This window comes from Leptonychotes weddellii, chromosome 7 (assembly GCF_054177405.1).
Source record: "Leptonychotes weddellii isolate Sample4059 chromosome 7, ASM5417740v2, whole genome shotgun sequence".
Classification (NCBI taxonomy): Eukaryota; Metazoa; Chordata; class Mammalia; order Carnivora; family Phocidae; genus Leptonychotes; species Leptonychotes weddellii.
The window spans coordinates 55,988,668-56,004,480 of NC_138375.1; the positions used below are offsets into that span (position 1 = coordinate 55,988,668).

The following is a 15,813-nucleotide window of genomic DNA, read 5'->3' on the forward strand; positions in this document are numbered from 1 at the left end:
ATGTTGAAATCTGAGATCCTGATACCTCCAGCTTTGTTATTTTTCAAGATTTCCTTCACTATTTGGGGTCTTTTGTGGTTCCATACAAATTTTAGTATTATTCTAGTTCTGTGAAAAATACTGTTGGTATTTTGATAGGACTGCATTGAATCTGTAGATTGCTTTGAGCATATGGACATTTTAACAGTGTTAATTCTTTCAGCCATTTGTTTTTGTCATCTTCAATTTCTTTTTTTTTTTTTTTTTTAAGATTTTACTTATTTGACAGAGAGAGACACAGTGAGAGCAGGAACACAAGCAGGGGGAGCGGGAGAGGGAGAAGCAGGCTTCCTGCAGAGCAGGGAGCCCGATGCAGGGCTCGATCCTAGGACCCCGGGATCATGACCTGAGCCGAAGGCAGACGCTTAACGACTGAGCCACCCAGGTGCCCCATCTTCAGTTTCTTTCATCAATGTCTTATAGTTTGGTTGACTCCTAGGTATTTTATTCTTTTTGGTGCAGTTATAAATGGGATTGCTTTCTTAATTTATCTTTATTGCTACTGTGTTATTAGTATATAGAAATACCACCAATTTCTGTGTATTAATTTTATGTCCTGCAGCTTTACTGAATTTAGTACTTCTAATATAGTTTTTTTTTTTTTTGGTGGCGTCTTTAGGGTTTTCTATGTATAGTATTACATCATCTGCAAATAGTAACAGTTAAAAGGCATCCAAATTGGTAAGGAAGTATTTAATCTTTTTTTTAGCCCATTGCTGTGGCTAGGATTCTCACTACTATGCTGAATAAAAGTTGTGAGAGTGGGCACACTCTCCTTGTCTTATTCCTGATCTTAGAGGAAAAGTTCTCAGTATTTTACCATTGAGTTATGTTTGCTGTGGGTTTTTCACATATGACCTTTATTATGTTGTATGTTCCCTCTAAACCCACTCTATTGAGAGTGTTTATCACCAACAGATGCTGGATTTTGTTAAAGCTTTTTCTGCATCTACTGAGATGATATGACTTTTATCCTTCATTTTGTTGGTATGTATCATATTGACTGATCTTGCATCCCCAGAAAAAAATCCTACTTGATGATGGTAAATGATCCTTGTTGAATGTGGTTTGCGAATACTTTGTTCAGAATTTTGGCACTTTGTTCATCAGGGATATGGCCTGTGGTTTTCTCTTTTTTAGTGTCTTTGGTTTTAGTATCAGGATTAATTCTGGCCTCCTAGAGTGTAGTGTACTTGGAAGCTTTCTTTGCTCTTCTATTTTTGGAATAGATTGAGGAAAATAATCTCTTCTTTAAATGTTTGGTAGAATTCACTGTGAATCCATCTGGCCCTAGGCTTTTTTGTTGTTGCTGGTAGTTTTTTGATTACCAATTTCATTTCATTCCTAATAATTGGTCTGTTCAGATTTTCTATTTCTTCCTGATTCAGTTTTAGAAGATTGTTTCTAGGAATTTATCCATTTCTTCTAGGTTGTCCAATTTGTTGGCATATAATGTTTTGTAGTATTCTTTATAATCCTTTATATTTCTGTTGTGTTGGATGTTCTCTTTCATTTCTGATTTTATTTGAGTCCTTTCTCTTTTTTTCTTGATAGACTAGGTTTATCCATTCTGTTTAACTCTTCAGAGAAGTGGCTCTTGGTATTCATTGATTTTTTTTTTTCTATTGGTTTGTTAGTCTCAATTTCATTTGAAGCTCTAATCTTTATTTCCTATCTTCTATTAACCTTAGGCTTTGTTCTTTTCTAGCTCCTTTAGGCATAAGGTTAGATTATTTATGTGAGATTTTTTTCTTGTTTCTTGAGATAAGCCAGTATCACTATAAACTGTCCCAAAGATTTTGAATCATTGTGTTTTCATTTATTTCCAGTCTCATACTGTTGTGGTTGGAAAAGATGCATGATATGATTTCAGTCTTCTTAAATTTATTGAGACTTGTTTTGAAGTTCACCATCTTTTGTGGTCAAGTTTCATGGTACCCCAAAACAGTTATGATAGTAACATCAAAGATCACTGATCACCGTAACAAATAATAATGAAAAGTTTAAAATATTGCAAGAATTACCAAAATCTGACACAGAGACATGAAGTAAGCAAATGCTATTGGAAAAATGACACATATATACTCACCATGGGGTTGCCACAAACCATTAGTTTGGGGGGGGGGGAACACAATTGTCTGTGAAGTACAATAAAACAGGTATGCCTGTACTTAATTTAAAGGTTGGCAACTTTTTTTTTTCTTTTAGATTTTATTTATCTGAGAGAGAGTGCATAAGCAGGGGGAACGGCAGGTAGAGGGAGAAGCAGGCTTCCACTGAGCAAAGAGCCCGATGTGGGGCTCAATCCCAGGACCCTGGGATCATGACCCAAGCTGAAGGCTTGGTCAACCGACTGAGCCACCCAGGCGCCCCAAGGTTGGCAACTTTCAAAAAAATGTTGAGATTTCTATATGTTGGCCAAACCTAACACCTGTAAGCCAATTTCAGTTTGTGACCTCTGCTATAGGAATAACAATTTAATTATCATAGCCACCACTTTCAGAGCAGAGACGTTTAGCAACTTGCCCAGGATTTCACAGCTAGTAATAGGGGAGTCAGGACTTTATTGCATGCCTGTCTTACTCCAAAGCCTGTGCTCTGAAGCACTACTCTCTCATACCTACCACATATAGTCATCTATATGAGTCTGTAATCTTTTTTCTGTAAAGGGCCAGATTATAAATATTTTCAACTTTGCAGGCTGTGAGGTCTCTGTCACAACTAGTCAACTGCTGTGGTAGTGCAAAATCAGCCAGCGACAATATGTAAACAAATGAGCTTGGCTGTGTTCCAATAAAACTTTATTTACAAATATAGATGGTAGGCCAGATTTGGCCCATGGACAATAGTTTACTAACACTTGCTTTAAGGGAAGAAATGTTATCTACATTTTATAGCCCTAAAAAGCGAGGTTGAAAGGGAAGACTCGTCTGAGGCCATATTCTGTGTTAACTGTCACCCAAGCACCACTTTATTGCCGCTACCAGATATTCTGTACTTACTTGGAAGAAAGAAGTCTGAATTTTTCTAAAACTATTCTATAGTGTACAGTCATCTCCCCTGCCCCTGTATAGCTCAAGACTGTAGATTATAATGCAAGAGTAATATCACTTCTGGTTCAGTGTTCCAACAGTAACCCAGATAGCTAATGACAGACGGTTCTACGTAGAGTTCTGCAAAAAAGGACGCCTGGGTGGCTCAGTTGGTTAAGTGTCTACCTTTGGCTCAGGTCATGATCCCAGAGTCCTGGGATCAAGTCCTGCATCAGGCTCCTTGTTCAGCGGGGAGTTTGCTTCTCCCTCTGCCCCTCCCCCCTGCTTGTAGTCTCCCTCTGTCTCTCAAATAAATAAAATCCTAAAAAAAAAAAAAAAAAAGAATTCTGCATAATAGCAGCCCCACAGGCAAAATCCAATGCAGCTCCCCAGACATACACTGTGGTACCTCCTCTAAATCCAGGTGCCCTGGAAATAATGAGGCAGTTGCTAGAGGCAACATGATCATTCATTTTCAGGATGTGCCAAGGATATAGAACACCCATGTAAGAGAACCAGGTGAACATTTATTTCCTGATACCAGAGTCAACCTATGTCAGCAGGAGCATTATTGATTTGAGTGTCAAGTATCAAAAGTCCCAACAGGCAGTGATAGAGAAAATGATAAACATGGGCCTGCTAAGAGGAAGGTCTGGGACCGTGGCCACTTCCAGACAAAAAGCTCCATTAGCACAGATGCGGAAGTCTCACTTCAAGGACTTCCGAAGCCATCAGACAGCTGAGGTGGGCAGCTGCCTCTTGTCCAGAACAAGCAGAGCTGATGTATGATGGCAGAACCAACCTCAGGGCTTCAGGATACCTGATCAAGGGCAATTAGGGGGTAAGCTCTCTCCTCAGAGAGTTTAGGAGTGGAAGGAAAGGAGTATGTCCTTGGTCTGTTCTGTGGGCTGGCTAATGACTTTTTGCATCACACTATACAATATTCACATCCACTTTACAACTGACTGCACTGAGGACCTGTGATGGTTAATTTTACGTGTCAACCTCGCAAGACATGGTGCCCAGTTGTTTGGTCAAATACCCATAGAGATGTCATTGGGAAGGAACTTTTAGATGTGATTAATATTTAACTCAGTAGACTCTGAGTAAAGTAGATTACCCTCCCTAATGTGGGTGAGCCTCGTCCAACTAGTTGAAGGCCTCAAGACTGAGGTTCCCCTAAGGAAAAAGGAATTCTGCCTCCAGACTGCCCTGGGACTCAAAACTGCAACCTCAACTCTTCCCTGGGTCTCCAACCTGTAACCTGCCCTGCAGATTTCAGACTTAGCAGCTATCCACAATCATATGAGCCAGTTTCTTAAAGTAAATGTATAAATCCATATCTTATTTATATCTATATTCACATCATAGGCAGACACCTGTGGCTCAGCATGAAGAGTCTACCACCAAGCCCACAAGCCCAGACATGGTTACCTTTTTGCGTGGCCGAAGCTTGTCCCGCCATTCCTTCAGGTTCTGGTTATGGCTCTCATCTAGAGCCTTCAGCTTCTGGGTTTCATGTTCTACCAGGAGGTGACACTTTTCATTCTGGAACAAATTCCAGGCAGAACAGGTAAGAAACTCAGAAGGCAGAGGTGGAGAGGGCTGAAACGTACCTCGTGCTGTAGTCGTGACAGCACCAGCATTACATTCATTTATTTCTTCTCCTTGATTATAATTTATATGAAACTCTGTAAGTACATAGATCCCAAGATATGCCTGGAGGAATATTTCAGAATATTCATGTTAACAGTTCTTATTATGTGATGGGATCTGCAGTAATTTGCAGCTCTCTTCTTTGTGCTTTTTTACATTGTTTGAATTTTTCAACATGAACGTATATGTCACTTTAACAAAACTATAAAACATTAACAAAAAATAAAAAGTCCCCTAATCCCACCACTAGAGGCAAACCACTGCAAAAGTTTAGATGTTGTTTATTTAGCTCACCCTGTATATACATTTCTGAAACCTGCTTCCCCCAACCCTTAACATTATAATGTAACATTTCTACACAGAATTAACATTTTTCATAATCATTTTTAATGCCTACAGAATATCCCACAGTGTGGATTCATCAAATTTACTTAAACATTCCCCTATGTCTGGTCACTTAGGTTGCTCTTAATTTTCACTATTTTAAATAGAATTGTATTCATGCTTTGGACTGAACTGTGTCTCCCCAAAATTCGTATGTTGAAGCCCTAATCCCCAATATGATGGTATTTGGAGGGGGGACCTTTAGGAAAAAATTAAGTTTAGTTGAGGTCCTAGGGGTGGGGCCCTCATGATGGGATTAGTGTACTTAGAAGAGACACTAGAGGGGTTGCTTTCTCTTTCTCTCTGCCATGTGAGGACAGAGCAAGAAGGCAGACATCTGCAGGCCAGGAAGAGAGGCTTCATCAGAACCCAACCGCACTGGTAAGCTGATCTTAGACTTCCAGGCTCCAAAACTCCAAAACTGTGAGAAAATAAACTGTCGTTTAGGCCACCTAGACTGGTATTTCGTTATGGCAGCCAGAGTTAGGATTCACTATATATGTAATTTTCTGTATCGTATGTCATTTCTTCAGGAGAAATTTGTAGTAAGGATGAGGACATGGACCTGAGACACTCCCAACATTACCGTTCTCTCTCTGAGGTAAGTTATCCATCTCACAAAAGTTACTTAGAATTTCTCATAGGCAAAAGGGACAAGTCCCTGTTGATTCCTCACAGAGAATATAAAGCAAGGGGCAAGTCCCTTCATCCAGATGCCTCAACCTATTGGGTTGGAAGAGTGAAACCCATTGGGGGATTTTCATTTTGGGCTTCTGAGAGTTTAGAAATTGGTTTAGTTAGAAACAATACTCCTAGCAGCGTGGAGTACCTTTGACCTGCCAGGAGCTGGGCCCCTGGGACTTTATTAATGCTCCCAGTAACTCCATGAGGCAGGGATGGGAAAACAGATGCAGAAGGTGAGGGGGCTGGCTAAAATTCACACAGCGACAAATGGCAGAGTCCCTACCTGACAGGCTTCAGCGCCTGTCATGTTTTCTCCACACCTCTCTGCCTCTCCAGAAATTGCCAAATGGATCCAATAGCCTGACCAATTTCCTGAAATCAGAGGTTTGAGTCAGCCCATCCCTCAGGTATGGCAATGCCTTGCTCCACCACAAGGGGGCTCCAAATACCAGCTCATGGGGTGGCACCCCTCAGGCATGGGGCAAGCTCAGGAGTCAGGAATCTTGAAGAGGTCAGGATCTCCCTGGGGAAAAGGGACACCAAGATCAGGATACCCTTCCCTGATCTCAGTGGGAAAGCTTTGAGCCTCTTGCCATTAAGGATGATATTAGCTGTAGGTTTTTGTGGGTGTTCTTTGTCAAGTTGAGGAAGTTCCCCTCTGTTCCTAGTTTACTAAAAGTGTTATCATGATTGAGTGTTGGGTTTTGTCAAATGCTTTTTTGCATCTGTTGATGTGATCATGTTCTTGTTTAGCTTGTTGATGTTCTGGATTACACTGATTTTTGAATGTTGAACCAGCCTGGGATAAAGCCCACCTGGATTCTTTTTATATGTTGTTGGAGTCCAAGGGGCGCCCTGTTACGTGCTAATATTTTGTTGAGGATTTGTGCATCTGTATTTACGAGAGATAGTGGTTTGTTGTTTTCCTTACTTATAATGTCTAGTTTTGGTAGGAGGGTAATTGGCACACCGTGTCCCAAGACACAGTGATGACCAAGAAATCCAGCAGCATGCCACTGCCAGGCTCCAGGCAAGGCACTTTCAGTCAGTTATCTCATTTACAGAGCCTCACTCTAGTCCTACAAAGTAGGAATTCTCACCCCCACCCCATACCCATTCACAGCCTGGGAGGGGATGGGATTTGGCCAACATTACACAGCAGGATGGAAATCTTTGATGAGTCTTTGGTCCCTGAGAGTGGACTGCCTTGAGGGAAACTGAGGCAGTCCAAGAAGGGGGGCAGGGAGGGCTGTACCTGCAACTGCTGCAGCTCGCTCATGTTGCTCTCACACTGTGCCATCATGTCCCGCATCTGGTTCTCGTGTTTTTGCTGCTGCTGCAGCCGCTCCGACTTCTGCCTCTTCTCCTCTTGCTGGGAGAACTGCAACAGAGAGAGGGTGAGCGCCTCAGAGGGCCACAGGCCTGGCCGGGGCACCCACCTCCACCCGTCAGAGGGGCTGCTTTGTGCACAACGCGAGTTGTGCCCTACAGCATTCAGGCTATGCCCTCCTCCTTAGCTGAGACCCAGGCTGGTGGGGACACAACACTGTGTTGGGACATGGGCCAACGGCCACCGACTCCACATCCCCAAGACACAGGGGTGACATGCAGGGGGCGTCTTGGTAGACGAGAGGAAGGGGTCTACCAGCAGAGGAAGCTGCAGGACTGAGAACCAACATCCGAAAGGGAACGTGAGCAAGCTTCCTCGTCTGTCCAGCAGGGCGGGGGGGCTGATGAGGGTGTGACTGGCACACCCGGTGCTGCAGCTTATATTTTCTGTTCCCCCAACCATATAAGATTCAGGCCCCGCCAAACCTGCAGCACACCCACAGGGCCCCCACCTGCTTGATCTTCTCGCGCTGCTCAGAGGCACTGCCCGCGCCGTTGATGTGGAGGCTCTTCTTATACATGGCCATGCGCGTCTTGCCCTCGCTCCTCTGAATCTTGGGCAGCCGTGCTTTCTCCTGCTGCTGCCGCACCTTCAGCTGCTCCATCATGCGCTGATTGTAGCGCTGCATCTGCTCCCGCTCCTGGGGGGGATGGCCAGCCGGGCCTGAGGCCACGTGTGCTCTGGGCCCCGGGGGGTGTCAGGAGAGGCCCAGGGCTGCCACACTCAACTCAGGAGCCCAGGACCTGCGTGGCCCCAAATGCTCAGCAGAGCAAGGCTGCTACCATTTTACTTCTACTGTTCATTTTTAAAGTGAGAACAGAAAATGTTACTTTTTGTTAATGTTTTGGATTTTTACCTTCTAAATGCCTTCTCGTATCATCTGTGGTGGCAGGCCATTAGAGCTAATACCTCAGAGGAAAATGTACACTAACAGGGACGGTTCATCATTCTTGATGGCAGGTGTCAAAAGTCTTATTAAATTTGAGTTTTTCCTTCACCTATTTGTATTTCAGAACTTGGCATGGCCATCCTCTCCTCCAAGGAGCCTCCCCTGACTTCCTAGCCAGGGCGGGCACCCTTATTAGAGCCACCATAGCCCTATGCTGACTGCCACCATTGCGTTTAGATTAGATAATATATTTGCGTTAGATTTAGATGATATAATTACCCACTGACTGTACATGCACCCCTCAGCTTGTCTGTCTCTGTGCCCACTGAGGGGATCAAGCCAAGACAGACAGTCACACAGAAGGAGAGGGTGCTCTGGCCCTTGCCTGGCCTGAGGGGGTTAAGGAAGGCTTCCTGGCAGAGGTGGTGTTTAAATTGAGACTTAAAAGCATTCTGAGGGATGCATGTGAAAGAGAGAGATAAGGGGAAAATGGAAAGATGAGGAAAAAGGGACAAAAGTGAAAGACACACCCTAGGGAGTGAATGAGGGAGCTCCCGTCTGCTGCCCTGCATGGTCTCCCCTATTCCTGGCCCCCCCACCTGAGGCAGGACATCCCAAGAACCTCCCCGGGCCTCACCATGACCAACACCTGGCTCCTCTTGGGAGCACAGCTTGTATTCAAGGGGCGCCCCGTTACGGCGTGGCCTCACCGCCCTACCCAGCTCTTTTCGTGGCAGCCCTCTCCTCACCTTCTCGTGCTTGCGCACCAGCTCATGCCGCTGGAGAAAGTACTGGTCTTTGAGCTGCTGCTTCACCAGTTGGTGCCTCTCCTGCAGGTGATGCTCCTCCATTTCCCACAGGGCTGCCTCCCGGTCTGTGGAGGAGGAGGCCTAATGAGATGCTAATGGCCAGAGCCCCACTGGGCCCTGCCCTGCATCAGATGATAGCTCCCAGGAGAGCGGTACACCAGGAAGTGAGTGGAGTCCGAAGCCAGAGACCTAGGCTGAAGCCCAGCTCATTCACTGGGGTTTGGGACAGGTGGTAAACCCTCTCCGGGCCTCCACTCCTGCCTCTGCCAAATGGGTACAACCACACCACAGAGGGAGAAACGTTCTTGGGAGACATGTTTATGTTCAGTGTTTCTTAATGGGCAGGTGGGAAGGGCTCATGAAGCCCCATGAAGAGGACAGGACAGCCCTCTTGTCACTATTTCCTCCTTTGGAAAATGGGGACACCTCCTTGGCCACTGCATGTCCCTTATATATACATGATTGAGACAGAAGTATCTGGCATTTTATCACTGGAAGTCTATTATCTGATCCTCTGCTCAGCCACAGGGAGCTGGTGTCAGATGAAGACCTCATGCCCTGCAAGACACAGAGCGGGCTGTGCTCAACCCACTAAGAATGGTCAGTTTATTGTACTGCATTCCGATCTGTGAAAACCGGTAGCCACCCACAGTACATCGGAACGGTGATTTGGCTTCCTGACCAAAATCAGAACCACTGCCCCACAAGTAGGGTGGTTCTTCTGGACTTCATGGGACAAAAAAAGAAAATGCGGGCTTTCCTGAAACATCTATGGCTCCTCAGAACGTCAGAACATGCAGGACCCCATTTTGCTGGCCCGCACCCAAATACTGAGGGGTCTACACTGCTCAGCTGTGTGGGCCATCACAGCGCTGGCTGTAGGTTCTTCGTTGTGTCAGGAAGCCGGAGACGGTGCTGGTACCCTGGCCCTATGTCTTTTACCTCTTCACGACAGGCTGCACCGTTGGCTCAAAAGCCCACAGGTGCCACACTCAAATCTTCACCCATCCAACTGTTTTACATGTAGCTCAAACAACAGATCTTTGGCCATTTAGAGCCCACTTGCTTTGCACACCCACACAAAACTGCACCAAACATCTGCTAGGCAGAGATGAGATAAAGCCAGGGCTATAGAAAGACCCTAAGGCCCGCTGCCCTTCAGAGCTCTACCCTAGGACCCCCTTGCTGAGTGACCCCATCCAGATACAGAAGCCCTCCCTCCCCAGGAGTTCCTCTGCCCTCCCTCTGGGAGTGGCCCACACTGGGGTCTCCGGAAGGTCCCGTGCTGTGAGGGACCCGCCGGCGTGCAAACCTGTCAGAGCCCCACCACACCAGGGTGGTTAGGAGCTCAGCTTCAAGAGGAGACCCGCGGTCAAGGCCCACTCTACCACCCATTAGCCAAGCAACCCCAGCCAAAGCACAGTCGCTCTGCAAGCATCCGTTTTCTCGTCTACAAAAATGCCTCGTTGCATTAAGGTGAAGATTCAAGGAGACTGAGCCATGAAGACTGGCACACGGCCTGGCAAAGCAGTCGCTCGATATACAATAGCTCAATACTGTCCCCACTCCCGGCAGCCTGTTCACCCGGTGTACTTATTTACAATTTCTACCCACCCTAAATCCCTCCCCTCCCTTATCAGGAATAATGTTGGTGACAAGTGGTATCTGTGCCTCAGTCCTGACTTCAGTGGGGGTTGTCCCCATGTTTCACTCTGAAGGATGCTGTTTGGTGTTAGGATGGAGAAGAACCTAGCAGTTCCTAGCAGAGCCCACTCTCTGGCACCCACCTCGAAGGAGTTCCTGCTTCCTAGTGAGACACTCGCGCTCCTTGTCACAAATCTCCCGCCTGTTGTCAGCCGTGATCTTCTTCATCGCCAGCTCCAGGTCCTCCTTCTGCTTGGCCAGGAAGTCCCGGTCCTGTGTGGGAGAGAGGAGGACAGACCTTTAGCGCTGGCCTCGGCGTCTCACCCTCTACTGTTACTACAGAAGAAAAGTCATCACGAGCAGCAGAGAAGACATACATGGGGAAATGTGAGACTTAGAGACACGTCAACCAATTGTGGCAAGTGCACTTTATGTGGACCCTGATTCAATCAAATTGTAAAAAAGAAAAAAATTAATGAGACAATTGGAAATGTAACTAATGATTCAACTGCAAATATGTCAATAAGTAATTATTGTTAAATATTTAAAGGTTTAGGTACGTTTGTAGCATTGTGGATTTTTTGAGAGATACATACTGAGACATTTACAGGTGAAATGACAGGATATGTGGGATTTGATTTAAAATAACACAGAAGGGTGGGGAAGTAAGGGAACATGAGTTCATAATTCCTGAGATCAGGTAATAAGGGGGTTCTGGTTGTACCTATTTCTGCCTGTATTTTTAATTTGCAATAATAAAGAGTTAAAAAATTAAAATTTAAATACTTTAGGGAACACATAAGCAAAAACAAAAATCCCCACAAATCCTATCACCCAGGAGTAGCAACTGGTTTGGGGGTATCTATACAAACATGTTTATGTAAAAGGACTTAGAGATTTGTACACCCATATTCGTAACAGCATTATTCACGATAGCTACGGGGGAAACAACTCAACTATCCACAGACAGAAGAGTGCATAAACAAAATGTAGTACAGATACACTGTGGAACATTACTCGGCCCTGAAAAGGAAGGAAATTCTTACACATGCTACAACATGGGTGAATCTCGAGGGCATGTTAATTGAAGTAAAGCAGACACAAAAGGACAAATACTGCATGATCCCATGTATAGGAGGTCAGATTCGTGGAGACAAAGTAGAATGGTGGTTGCCAGAGACTGGGGGAGGGGTATCATGGGGTGTTACTATTTATTCAGTAGTAGTTTCAGTTTTGCCAGATGAAGGGTTCTGGAGATGGGTGATGGGGATGGTTGGCACAGTGGTGTGGATGTACTTAATACCACTGAACTGTATGCTTAAAAATGGTTAAGATGCTAACTTTTGTTGGGTCTATTTTACTGTTATTTTTAAAATTAAAAATACCTTTCCATGTCATAATGTAATCTTCTCTCAAATGAGTTTTAATGGCTGAAAATATTTCATGGCCCAGGTGTACCCTAGCTTATTCACCCAATACCTAATAGGTTGTTTCCAGGTTATCTCTATTTTAGGTGGTGCTGCTCCTCACACTCTGGTAGCTAACTGTCTGTAAACCTCTGTGATGATTTATCCTCAGGACTAGTCTCTAGAAACAGAAAATCCAGGCCAAGAATGTGCACATTTTTGAGGCTCTTGATGCCACTGCCAAAATGGCTTCCTTAAAGAGCCAATCTGCTCTCCCTTTGTGGGGCTGGGGGCCGTCTTCCCCACCGTCCCCAGCCCGGAATTCTTTTTCTGATGATAGCATCAAGGGACAGGTTGTAGGACAGTATGATGGTGTCCTGGAGAGAACATGAAGTCTGGAGACAGACTGAGTTTGGGGCCGTGCCCCATACTGCTAACTCTGTAGAGAGTCACCTCCCTGAGCCTTAGTTTCTTCCTCTGCAAAGGGAAAAACGAACAGCACCTACCCTGGTAAGCCATGAATGCTAAACCGGAAAATATACAAAGCATTTTTAAGGGTACATTTGGGGGCAGAGGAAGCAAAATGTATAGACTCCATCGTGGGAGGAAAATGAGTACGTGGTCTGACAAGGGCTACAAAGAAGGCTGGTGAGGCTGGGGCAGAGGGGACTGAGATGAGGTGGGAGAGGCTCTCTGGAACCAGACCCACCGGGCCTTGTAAGCACATGAGGAGGCTGGTCTTATCTTATGGACAAAGTGGGAGCCACTGAAGGCTTTCAAGACACAAGGCTATAGGGGGAGAGTGACATGATCAGATTTGGAATTCATGTTGATCACACTGGCTGGTGGGAGAGAAAACTGTAGGAGAGCAAGAGAGGAAGCAGGGAGACTAGCTGGGAGGCTACTGCAGCAGTCCAGGCAAAAGATGACATAGCTAGAGAGTCACAGAGATGCAGACAAAGTGAAGAGATCCAGAGACAGTTTGGAGCTTAAAAAAAACAACAACAACAAAAAAAAACCACCCACAACCCATGCTTTAGGTGATAAAGGGTTGGAGGGAAAGGAGGTGTCAGGAATGACAATGACAAGGCTTCTGGCCTGACGCAGGATGGAGGACAGTGCCCCCTCAGAATCTAAGAACAGGGCCAGGCCTGGGAGATCGTGGGTTTGACATCTGAGATTCCAAAAGATGCCAAGTGGGCAGGTGGATGTACTGGGTTATTCAAGGAGATATGACATACGAACAGCCCTAAGACAAGGCAGGAGGCACTAAACGCTTTGGAAGTAGTAGATGTAAAGGGCTGGGTGTCCAGAAGCCGGGGAGCTCACTTCTAGCTAGAGTGAGAGCAGTCAAGGAAGGCTGCCTGGGGAAGGTGCTAACAAGGAGAGGCTGGATTTCAGCATTCAGAGTGAGAGATGGGTATGCAAGGGGCAAGGCATGGGCATAGACAGAGGGGGATCTTGATCATTCAGGGTCTCAAACCTGGGACTCTCCAGCCCCTCTGCTCCCCGACTAAGGGGCAAGGACTCACGAGAAGCTGCTTTTTCTGTGCGTGCTCCTCCATCTTCTGCTTCATGCTCTCCTTCCGCTGCTGCCTGGGGAGCTTCTCCACCTCGTTCTTCACCTGCACCAGAAACAGCGGAGAGTGGCAGGGTCAGGCTCCCTCCTCACATTTCCTAGAGAAGAAGTCTTCACCCCTGAACTCCTGGGTCAGGGAGACCAAAGACAGGGTTCAGCTTTCTAGACACTGGCCCCCAACCCCTCTCTCCACCACGCCCCTCGGACAAGCGGTCCCCACTGGCCTACTGCTGTCTGCTGCTGGCTCCGGTTTTGGACTCGCCCGGAGCGAAGAGGTGCTGCTTTTGCTGCTTGCTAGCCAGCCCCCTTCTGATGGTGGCACCTCCGTTTCCCTTAGGGCAGCCTTTCTCAACCTTCAGACATTTTCTTCCTAATCACCCGCCCCCAGGAAATAGTAATCCCACAGATAAACTATCAATCTGTTAAACCATTATAATAATCGAAGCTATTTTTAACCCCTCAGGGGTGCTAGCTCCCTGGTTAAGAAGACACACTTCAGGCACCGTCTCCTCAGCTCCTGAGGTTCAGGTGGGGCTGACAGCACCCGCCCCCTCCATCTGGCTCGAGGCCGGGCACATGACGCACGCAGGCTGTCAGTCGCCATATTCCACGCCCCGGCTTCAGGGACTGGTTCAGAGATGAGCGTATGACCCTCGCTGGGCCAGTGAGAGCTTTAGGATGTGTGCCGGAACTATCGAGGAAAGCTGCTCTCTCTCCTCTGGGGTTGCTAAACTGGGAGGATGGAGGCCACGGTGGGCCACCCTGGAGGGGCCTGCCTGAGACAGAACTCAGTGCCAGGAGGCAATGCCAAAACCTGAAAAGGAAGGATTCCTGGTGACACTTCTGCCCTCCTGGTCAGAGGCCAGCAAGCGTGCTCAAGCCAGCTGGAAATAGCTTCTGTCTTTTATAACAGAAGAGGGAGAAGAGATTCATGACATTTCTCTCTAAGGCACCCAGAACTCCTGAGACAGTTCTGAGGAACCCACACCTTTCCAGGTGTCTGACACCCCAAACTCACTGGCAGAGGGCTCTTAGGAGCAGCTGGTGGAAAAATACTGTCCATGATCAAAAGAACATTCCAGGGGAGTTCTTCCGGCATGGTGAGTGTAAGCCAAAGCAGCCTCTCTCTCCTACTGACTACAATGAAAAACCCTGGTAAAATACAAAAAAGAACTACCCCAGGGCTCTGAAAAGTAAACAAAAACAGGTGACCATGAGAGGAGCCAAAACTTACAGAAGAGGTTAGGACAGTTTCCTAATTTTTTTTCCTTTTGTGCTCCTGGCTTTGCACCAGTCCCAGACCTGCACAGTGGTGCAGTGGGAACGCTAACTAAAACTCTGTAAGAAACCTCATGTTCTGGGTTTGTGCGGGTCAAAGAGTGTATGGGAAGAATCCCAGAGAGAAGGCAGCAGGAGGAGGGAAACCCTAATTCTGTGCATGAGCCCGCGCACATCTCAAGTTCACCCGAGCTGAGCGCGACAAGACAGACCCAAAGCAGTATAGCAGGGGCTTTGAAAACCACACAATGATTGGAGCTGCCACCCACAGAAGACAAGACAGAACCTGTGGTCTGAGACTACCAGGATCGGACTGCCTGCTAAAATAAAAAAGTCAACATTCTCTAGACTGTGACAGGACCCAGAGTCTACAGACGGTAACATTCAAAATGGCAATGATAAATCCAAACTTAACATACAAAGAATCGGGAACTAGGACCGATTTTCAAAAAAAAAAAAAAAAACCGTCACATGCCAATTCCAGGATGACCCAGACATTGGAATTACCAGACAAAAACTTTAAAGCAGCTCTTATAACTGCACTCCGTCAGGTGAAGGTAAACATACTTGAGGTTAATGGAAACAGAGAAATACAAACCTTAAAAAAGAGACAAGGGGCGCCTGGGGTGGCTCAGTTGGTTAAGCATCTGACTCTTGGTTTCAGCTCAGGTCATGATCTTGGGGTCGTGGGATTGAGCCCCGCGCATCAGGCTCTGTGCTCAGTGCGTAGTCAGCTTCTCCCTCTCCCTCTGCCCCTCTCCCACACGCATGCACATGTGCTCTCTCAAATAAATAAATAAAATCTTTTAAAAAGAGACACGCAAGAGAAAGGGGAACCCTCCTACACTGTTGGTGGGAATGCAAGCTGGTGCAGCCACTCTGGAAAACTGTATGGAGGTTCCTCAAAAAGTTGAAAATAGAGCTACCATATGATCCAGCAATTGCACTACTGGGTATTTACCCCAAAGATACAAAAGTAGGGATCCGAAGGGGTACGTGCACCCTGATGTTTATAGCAGCAAT

At 46.3% G+C, this 15,813-nt stretch overlaps 1 protein-coding gene across 1 annotated transcript in view; it reads right to left on the reverse strand.

Annotated features, from left to right (window-relative positions):
- The window catches only part of STK10 (serine/threonine kinase 10), a 111,552-nt gene that overhangs the window by 7,813 nt on the left and 87,926 nt on the right, over nucleotides 1-15,813 (reverse strand). Inside the window, exons 12-17 of the mRNA XM_081825807.1 lie at nucleotides 13,466-13,558; nucleotides 10,671-10,800; nucleotides 8,824-8,948; nucleotides 7,637-7,825; nucleotides 7,051-7,176; nucleotides 4,506-4,619 (exon numbers count right to left, since the gene is read on the reverse strand). Of these exons, the coding sequence (XP_081681933.1) occupies nucleotides 4,506-4,619; nucleotides 7,051-7,176; nucleotides 7,637-7,825; nucleotides 8,824-8,948; nucleotides 10,671-10,800; nucleotides 13,466-13,558 (777 nt within the window). The remainder of the gene's footprint in view (nucleotides 1-4,505; nucleotides 4,620-7,050; nucleotides 7,177-7,636; nucleotides 7,826-8,823; nucleotides 8,949-10,670; nucleotides 10,801-13,465; nucleotides 13,559-15,813) is intronic.